The sequence below is a fragment of the Lucilia sericata genome, unplaced genomic scaffold (assembly GCF_015586225.1).
Source record: "Lucilia sericata isolate MDLA Ls3-8-SP2 unplaced genomic scaffold, ASM1558622v1 Contig000177F_arrow, whole genome shotgun sequence".
NCBI classification, from domain to species: domain Eukaryota; kingdom Metazoa; phylum Arthropoda; class Insecta; order Diptera; family Calliphoridae; genus Lucilia; species Lucilia sericata.
The window spans coordinates 462,280-472,787 of NW_023994205.1; the positions used below are offsets into that span (position 1 = coordinate 462,280).

Sequence of the window (10,508 nt, forward strand, 5' to 3'; positions counted from 1 at the left end):
CATTGCATACGAAAAATATCAAACTGATGAATAGATTGATGGTTGGACACACATATGATAAAATGTACCTGCACAAGATTGGGGTCTCCCAATCTTCTATGTGTGAGGTATGCAATACTGAGGAGACAGCTGAACATATTTTATTAAGCTCTAAAAAGTTTGAGGAATTAGAAGAAAATACCATCTACTAAACGGTCGACTAAGTTTGGTAGATATTTTGAAAACGCGGAAGGTTGAGAATTATAAAATGATTTCGAAATTCTTTAATGAGACTGGTTTTAATATTTAGTAAGACAAACCCATATCTTGGAGTTTACCTTCCAAGAGACATTTTGAATCCTTATATTAGGATCTCAATTAAATATATAAGATAAATTAATTTTTCTTTTTTGGAGATATCGATTAACACGATGAAGTTTGGTGAATTTACCACAATTCTATGTTTACAACACTAACACTTATAGCTACGTATCACTAAGGTAGTGTCATAAATCATCATCAAACACAACCACACTCTAATAAGATTGATACCCTGGCACCCATATTAAATTTCAAATTCCAAAAAAAAAAATAAAGAATGTGTCGATATGTATTTTACTGGTGACAAAAACTTTCAAAGCTATTGGCATCAGTTCCCGTGGCTCAAATTTGCTGAAATTTGAAAGTTATGAGTACACCAGAGAAACATATAATATAATGTTCGAATATTCGAAGTTAAGTTCGAAAATTCGAAATAAAGTTCGAAATTTTTTTTATGGTTTTAAAATACTCTCTGAATCATAAAAACCGAATAAAGAAAATCTGAATATTCGAACATATGTTTCAAAATGTTTTGAGTCTACTTAATTCTGTTCCTGTAGTCCAAATTGACTAAAATTTGATAATTATGATTAATATGGTGGCAATATAGTATTGTGTTTGAAAATTCGAAATTATGTTCGAAACATGTTTAATGGTTTTAAAATAATCTTTGATAAAATCTCTAATAAAAAACTTCGAAAAATCGGACTTAATTTGGAAAATGATTAAATGATCTTTATATTGTGCAAAACATTTTCATACATAAAACGATTCTTTATTCAAATTATTTGCTTTATATTGATACAATTCTGCGATCACATTACATGGAAAACATCACAAGACCAGAATATAACCCCCTCCGTGTTTTATTTTTACTACAGTATACCGATAATTACACTACTGGCCTAGATTCTAAATGTAATTCATCAAAATCATTTTAATTTTGCTTCGATTCATCAGAAAAATGTTCATTGTATAAAATTTCGGTCGAAGTGCCCTTCTGTCAAATCCATCCTAGCCAGTTCGAAATATAGGCAAAAGAAAAGGCGTTTTTACTTCAATATGGCTTTGAGCAACCTTCTGCAGTTCTTCTCTGGAAAGTTCTGGACATAATATTTCATAGTAATTGATAAATATTAATTTTTTAAGAAATACGTGTCACTGATTGACATTTATTAAAATCATCCATAATTTTTTTCTTTTAATCGCAAAAAATGCTTTTGAGGAGCCATTTTGAATTTTATGTTGAAGGAAAGTGCACTGCAAAGGCGAATGATCAAAAAATACTGTAAAAATGTTATGAATTCACTTCATTTTACGTATGTTTGCTCTTAAAATGTCTACAACAGATAGTACCTATTTCCTTATTTAACAGTAAATTTTGTTAACAGTTTCCTAAAATTCCCTAAAATTTAATATATCCAATGTCGTAATACTTTTAAAAGGAAAGGATCCAAAATACTTGTGTAGAAGAGCTGAGGATGCTCTGAATACGGCCTTGAGCTGGGCTCCACCGAGAGGCCTCAATGTTAACCCGGCGAAGACGAAAATCTGTTTTTTCACAAGACAAACATTTCTACATATACTGAACCTTGCTTCCTGCGCAAGAAGATACCGGTGACAGACAAAGTTAAGTACTTAGGTGTAATACTTGACCGGAAATTAAAATGGAGACACCACATAGAGGATAGGATCAACAAGGCACATCGGTGCTGGGCGATATGTAGGAGAACCATGGGCATGAAATGAGGTCTTAGTCCTACTATGACAAATTGGCTTTATAAAAGTGTAATTAGACCAATTCTAGCTTATGCTTCAATAATCTGGTGGACTGCTTTGGACAAAAAGTGTAATATCAAACTACTACAGGGAGTTCAGCGTACATGCTGCTTGGGTATAAGTGGTGCCATGTGTACTACTTCAACCAAGGCTCTGGAAACGTTGCTAGATATTCCACCCATTGAAACATATATAAGATATGAGGCGGCGCTTACAGCCGAACGGCTCTTTACTTTAGGCGAACTGGCCAAAAACGGTTATAGGACACGTCATCAATGTATACTGGACACATTGGAAGGTTATACACATTCATCGGACGTGCATGATCGCATACCAGACACAGAATATGTCGGAAACTTTGAAACGCTAATCCCAGATAGAATGTATTGGTCAAGCGGAACATTAGAGCAAATACCAGTAGGAATCCGTTGCTACACGGATGGCTCTAAATTAGGGGACAAAGTGGGCCTGGGGTTCTATATTGAAGACCCAGAAACAGAAATATAGCACCGTTTACCTAATCATAACACAAGCTTCCAGGCAGAAGTACGAGCAATAACGGAATGTGTAAATTCGATTAGAATAAATATGGCGCCCACAGGGCTTAATATTTTTACAGACAGCCAGAAGGCAATTAGGGCGATATCAGGTGATAGAATTAAATCTAAGACCGTATTGGATTGTAAGAAAGCTTTAACCGAATACTCTCCCAGAGGTAAGGTTCACATCATATGGGTACCAGGCCACTCGGGAGTAGTCGGCAACGAAAGGGCTAATGTAATAGCTTTAAAGGGAAGGGAGCTCGATGTAGTTAACCTGACAAACGCAAAACCATTCGACGCAACCATACATGGGAGTAGTTAATTTTATCGACTAATTAATTGACGATTTCATTAGCATTAAATTGAAAAAAATTATAATTATTTTTTTTTCATTAGCATTATTTTGTCTAATGGTAATGCTTTTTAATGAAACGATTTCATTAGTAATTATTTAAAAATAAATTTTCATTACCATTATTCAATGGATTTTAAAAATTTTCGAACATTAATTCGAATTTCGAAATTAATTTCGAATATCCGAACGTTATAATGTATTGTCATTAGGTGAAATCATGTATGACAAATTTCAACACATTCGGACTAGAAGAACTAGTTTTAACATCTTTAAAAATTTGTCGAACACGCGTTCGAATTTTCGAAATTTTTTTTCGTAGTTTTTATGACACAGAGATTAATATAAAAACATAAAACAATTTTCGAAAATAACTTCGAATTTTCGAACTTAATTTCGAATATTCGAACATATTATTGTATTGTCATCAGATATACTTATGACTGCAAAATTTCAGCCAATTTGGGCTACGAGAACTGGTTTTAAAAGCTTCCAAACCTCGAATCTTCGAAATATTTTCCTGAATTCTTATCAAATATATTTTTCGACAATTATAAATACTAATTAAATTCGTTTTTGAAAATTCATTATCAAATTCATTACCATTATCAAAAAAAGTTATAATGAAAAAAATATAATTTTCATTAAATGGTACTTAAAATATTTTTCATTCGAATTTTTTCTATAAATGGTAATGAAATTTTAATGCTTAATGAAAAATTCCCATGTATGGACGCAACAAAAGCTGAATTAAAAATATGGATGAGAGAATCCCATAAGGCCTCTTGGAATAATGAAACGGTGGGTAGAACCACAAAGATTCTATGGGGTGACCCTGATGAGAGCAAGACGAGAAATTTCCTCAAAATAAGCAAGTCTGAGGTTAGTATGATGGTACGTATTCTGAGTGGACACACAGGATTACGTGCACATCTATACAAAATTGGACGTGCGGATTCAGACGAATGTAGAGCATGTGGAGAGGACAGTGAAACTCTGGAGCACTTTCTTTGCCATTGTCAGGCATTCGTAGAAGTTAGATCCGAGTATCTTGGAAGTGATGTTATTCCGGAAATAACATTCTTAACCAACACCGATTGGAAGATTCTTAGGAATTACGTCAAGGAAACTGAGTTTCTGAACATGGAAAAATAATACATTAAGTGAACAATTTTTTTTTCATGAATTGGAGCGCACAACAGTCCCGATAGTGGCCTAGTTGTATTTCTTCGGATTTGATGTAGTATACATCCTCCTATCAACCTAACCTAATATATCCAAGGTTATGTGCTTTAGTTTTGTCGCTGCAGTTATCATTTATGTAATGTATCCAAAAATAGTGTATTTAAGTTTTAAACATTATTTTTCATTGTTTTTATAATTTCTAGACTATATTCTCTCTAAACTAATAACTTTAATTACAAAGTAACCATTTTTTTCTTAATTTTACCAAGCTTTTTTCTAATAAAAAAAGTTCGTACTTTAGTTTTGTCCGACACTGTATGTTAGGTATTTTTCGATCTCACTCCTTAGTTGAAAAGTATATATCCGAGTAAACCGCTAACGATACCTAAATATTGTTTTCCACCAATAACTGTTTTGTAAATAAATTACACTTCATTTCTAATCGTCAACATAGCACTAGGTGCTCTTGGAATCATTACTTCTATGATGTAAAAGATAAATACTAAATACAAAGAGATCTACTTTGTGGTGGAGCTGAAAAGAAACTAAATTGGAGCTAGAATATAATTTCTAGATACATAAAACTAACTTGTGAAAAATTTCATAACTATTGCTATCTAATCAACGTAAGACTGTCCAAATTCCTGAGGAACCCTTGCATGGGAGGTAGGTAAAATCGTGCACGGATATTGCTTATTTTCATTAATATAAATTATTGCTTTATATCTTTAATAATTTTCATTTTATAACGCTTTTTGCTTCTCCTGTAAAACTATTAAAAGTGATAATACTTTGTTATGCATTTTATCAGACAATATGTACATATTATTGTACAGAAGTATTTTCATGTGTACTGTATGAATGAATGTACAATTGTTTTTTATGTGCATATTTTTGATGAGTCATTTCTTTAATTTCAAAATTCATCAACAAACCTTTTTCCAACGACATTCAGAAGAATTCACCATTTTTATAGATATATTTCTAAATAATTTATTTGTATATAAGCTATTTGTTACTTCGGTTCTAAATTATTCGACAGTGCTGCCAAAACTTTAAGTTCAAATTACACCAGATTGAAAGTAAAACGCTTAAATTGCTTTAACCCCGTAGTTACACCAACAAGTTTTCTTTCAAATTTTCACAGAAACTGCTTTTCTAAGCAATGTTGAAAATGTACCAGTATTTGTGTGTTCTTGTGTGGCAATAATATAAACCAATAAAGCCCCCTTCACACGAGCACACAAGTAATATGATCTGTCAAAATTTTGTGTAGAAGAGAACGGATGGGATCGTCTAAACGCAATATGTAATGAAACCATCACACATTGAGAGAAAATACGGTTGGAAAATTTGACAGTCGTATGGCTCTCTTCATTGTTTGAAATGATTCAAAAAACAAGCAAGTCGCATTAGATCAGGGATATATTTTTATGTAAACACATACAAAAAAAGTGAAACAGCTGTTCCATCTTACTTTGTTATTGTTTTATACCAATCGTGTAAACACAAAAAATATAAATCATACGACTTTTATTCTCTTTTTTGTCATACGGATGGAATTTCATTTTACTTTTTCATTAGACTTGTCGTACGTAAAGTGTGACCGTGTGAAGGCCCCTTAAGTGGCAGTTTTTATACTGTCCATCAAAGTATATTAATAAAGTAGCGACATCTCTTGTTGTACAACAACATCTAAAACAACCACATGTATTTTGTTTTTGGAATAATTTAAGATTGTGTCAAAATAAAATTTCCTTGCAAAACAATGTGAACAAAACATAAATAAAAATATTACTTTTAAGTTAAAGATATTAACGATTTAATTATATATTATACAATTTATTACACTTTTAAACTACTTTAAAACCACTTTTAATTCACTTTTTCAACTTTTCACAAATTTTAACAAATAGCAAAACACAATTTAAAAATCGATTCGCGTGTGGACTTTCAAAGAGTTTAGACGTATTATTGTGGATTGTCTAGTGTGTCGTTTGTCTCACTCTTACTCGTGTATTTTAATCTGTATTTTTCTGTTTGTGTCTTGTACCGTTATAACTGTTTAATATTAAATTGGTGCGTCAGTATACATACTGAAGAGGAAAGTGGAAAATAAAAAGAACAAAACCACGTTGTGGTTTCTTTCATTTTGATCTTATACAATCATCTTTTTTTTGGGATACATTTATATTGATCAGTGGTTTCCTACCTGACATTGCCGGGTGGGAAGAGGATGGCATTGGCCGGGGGCTTTAGCCCGCCGGAGGTGGACGATGGGCAGGAGAAGAGGAGGAAGATTCAGGATTCTCAAGGATCTGGTGAGAGCGTTTTGGATGTGGACATGGCAGCTGAAGGTAAGTCGGATTCAGCCTTAAATACAGTTCGGACGAAGAATAATAAAGATAATTTATCGGACGGAAATACAAATAGGGAAAAACCTACTCTTGAATCGACGTATCGTTATGACAGGGGGCACAAAGGCCCTTGCATAGTGTATGTAGACTCCTATGACGATAAAGGTATGAGGAAATATCTAAGCGCCATAACTGTGAGCAAGTTGGTAATGGACCTCAGAATAGAACATATAGAAGAAGTCTCGAAAATAGGTTACGGTCGCTGCAAAATATTATTTAAAAATTTTTCTGCTGCTAACAACTTCATGGATGATTCAAGAATTAAAGAGAAGGGTTTAAGTCCAAAAATATTAGCGCACTTTGTTTCGAAAGCGGGTATAGTATATGATATACCCGTGGACATTTCTGAGGAGGAATTCGTGAGGGAAATTTCTTCTCCCATTGAGGTACTGAAAATTTTAAGGATCACACGTAGACAGAAAAACTCAGATGGCGAGGTAATTTTTACACCTACAAAAAATGTTAAAATTATTTTCAAGGGGAACGAAATCCCTAGGGAAATAAATTATGGTTACACCAAATTGAAAGTGAAATACTACATTCCTTTTGGACAATGCTACAGATGCTATAGATTTAACCATTTCGCGCAACATTGTAAGCAAACCTTTGAGCTTTGCAAGAAGTGTTTTAACCAACATGAGGAGGAGATAAATTGCCTTGATATGTGCTGTGTGAACTGCAAAGACAAACATCCGCCGACATACAGGGACTGCCCAGCTCGGACTAAGGCTTATGCTATTAAAAAGCTAATGACCATAGAAAACCTTACTATTAAGGAGGCCAGATCTCGTTTCTCCAATGTATTTTCTAACCGTTTTGAGATCCTAGAGGACGTAAACGATTTTCCACCTTTGAGACCATCCGGAAACGATGGAAATAACCGCAATAGACACCATGAGGCCGTTAGGGATATTCATAGGGTTCTTCCCTACTCGAAAGCAGTCAAGATCAACGCAAATAAAACTAGAGAAGAAGCCAATGCGCGTAACACTATGAGAATTCATCAGGAAATAATTAATCAACATGCAGTTAACCTTGAATATAATCGCCAAGGCTTCAGTGATAACACTAAACGTACATTTAACAATGAGAAAAATAACAAAACCGTTCAAAACGAATTAGATCTGCCCGATCACTCGGATAATCATAGCAAAGCTATAAACATTTTGACCAAAGTGTCTCAAGACACTTCGAATATTATCACAGATTGGACAAGTGGCAAACTTGATCCAGATCATATAAGAAAGATCCTCCTTAACATGAGAGAAAATTTGAATAAGGGAATGAATTATATTGACGCTGATAGGATTAATAAATCCATCATAAAAGATAAATTTTAAAATCAATTTTTACAAAATGAAACTATTACAATTTAATATCCAAAGTCTGAAAAAGAAGGGCAACAAAGAATTATTGGAATTATTCATGAATAATTTCCAGATCGATATTGCTATTTTATACGAAACTTGGCTACAGGATAACTCCTGTACCAGTCTTGCTGAATTTAATTTTATTGGTAAACATAGAACTGACGGTTTTGGTGGAGTAGGTTTTTATATAAGAAGACACATTAAATATACCATTAACCCAATCAACACAAATGCTGACACTTTAGCTATTACTACCCTAAACCTAAGGAGAAATATAACGATTATAGTCAACTACAGCCCGCCTAGCATGTCCTTAGAGGATTTTGCACAGGAAATGAGGAAAATCTTTCTCTTCGCTCGCAACAACAGAAACTTAACTTTTATCTGCGGGGACTTCAACGCTAAAGCTCTCCTTTGGAACCCTGTTCAAGAGGATCATAAGGGCAGAGTTTTGGAAGACATTATGTTCAATACCAACTTTCATTGCATTAATAATGGCTCGACAACTTACTTTACGGAAAATGTCCAACCTTCGGCGCTGGATGTTTCCTTTTGTAACCAATTGGACTCGGATATCGTATGGAAGGTACACAATACAAAATTAACGGGTAGTAATCACCTACCTATTGTAATTGATATTTTAAATTTACCGATCTTGTTGAAAAACAACACCATTCTAGATAAATCCAGATTTTACTTGGAATTGAACAAATTACAAATCAATGGTAATATTGACGATTTTCAGAAGGATATTGAGAAAATTCGAAGACTTTGCACTATAAACGTCTCAGAAAAAAACAAGTTTAAACCCAAAAAATGGTGGGATTCGATGGCCAATAAACTTTTTGCTACCAGAAACTTGATGAGAACAAGATTTTATAAGAATAAATCTCTCGCAGATTTTACAAGATTTAAAGAGGCTGGTACTAATCTTGATAATTACATTTCGGTGAAGAAAAAGGAAGCCTTCGCTATGTTATTAGAGGAATTATCACATCCTACCTCTATTAAGGATATGTGGAAGAAGCTCGCACACTTAAAAAAATACCAATTACCAAAAAATAGTAATAACTCCTGGACTCGTGAACAAAGGAAGGATTTTTTGAATTTGATCGCAGGACCCGCCTCTACCCCGATTCAGGTTCCTATTAATTTCAACATCTCTTCAAACAACGTACCTATTTTATCTCTTGATGTTTTTACTAATTATATTAATTCCAGAAATCCTGATTCAGCTAAAGGTGACGATGGTATCTCATACAGAATGCTCATTAATTTAAATCCAATTGAAAGGGAAAAATTATTTAACATGATAAACGCTTTATGGAGGAATGGTACGATTCCCGAAAAATGGAGAAGAATAATTATTTGTCCTATTCCTAAGAAAAACAGGGACACTTCACAAATCCAAAATTACAGACCAATTTGTCTTTTGTCAATTATTTTCAAATGTCTCGAAGCCATGATTAAACCTCATATTGAAGACCATATTGAGACAAAAGGTATTATTCCTGACAGATCCTATGCTTTTAGAAAGAAAAGATCAACTTCTCAATGTATTAATGATGTCATTAACACAGTTTACAAAGCTAAAAATGAGGGCTTTCATGTGGTGGGTGCTTGTCTCGATATAGACAAAGCGTACGACAACACGAATTTCATAATCCTTTGTGATATGTTATCGAATCTTGGTTTCAATGAACACATTGTCAACTTCCTAAGATCCTTTCTGGGAAATAGAACGCTTGTTCTTGGCGATCAGGAGGTTAGTACTAACAAGGGACTTGCCCAAGGTAGCGCAATTTCTCCAATTCTTTTTAATATCTTCACAATAAAATTACATTCGATTGTGGATACATCTTCATTTCTTTTCCAATTCGCAGATGATTTTTTCGTTGTGTGTATCGACAAGAACTTTGATAAGGCCAGATGTCTATTGCTGGATAAACTAATGGAGCTTTCTAATATTTGTCTGAGTTTGGAACTATCTTTTAATTTCGAGAAAACTAAGGCTATCCATTTTAACAACAGACCTAGAACTCTAAATCTTTCTGTTGGACCGATTTTAATTCCGGAAGTTAATTCAATCAAATATCTGGGGAGAACAATAGCTTGCAATAACTCATCCATGAGTCATATAAGGACAACTTTTGGTAGCATAAATAGAACTTGCAACTTCTACCGTATCCTGAACCATCGCAATAAAGGAGTCTCTCCTCTTCGCGCTCTTCAAATTTATCGCGCTTTCATAAGACCTCGCATCGAATATGCAGTATCCTCCTTCGCAAACCTGAGTAAAACAGCTTTAAACTTTATAACTACCCAAGTGAACGTTTTTCTTAGACAAGGCCTGGGATTATTAAGGTCGTCTCCAACTCATATCCTTTACCACATGGCTGCGGAGTTACCCCCAAAATATAGATTTGTGATTGTCACTGCAAGGGAAATCCTGAAATCGTTAATACACAAACTGCCTATCTCTACATACATTGATAGTCTTCTCGGTGTCAATACGGGCATAGCTGAAATCTATAGACAATATGACTTTATCTTCAAGGACATA

General features: G+C 33.8%; 1 protein-coding gene across 1 annotated transcript in view; it reads right to left on the reverse strand.

Moving 5' to 3' along the window:
* LOC119601602 (toll-interacting protein-like) overlaps nt 1-5,359 on the reverse strand; it is a 72,707-nt gene extending 67,348 nt beyond the window's left edge. The window contains exon 1 of the mRNA XM_037952634.1: nt 5,094-5,359. Within this exon, the coding sequence (XP_037808562.1) occupies nt 5,094-5,126 (33 nt within the window). The 5' untranslated portion in view covers nt 5,127-5,359. The remainder of the gene's footprint in view (nt 1-5,093) is intronic.
* Between the last annotated feature and the right edge of the window lie 5,149 nt (nt 5,360-10,508).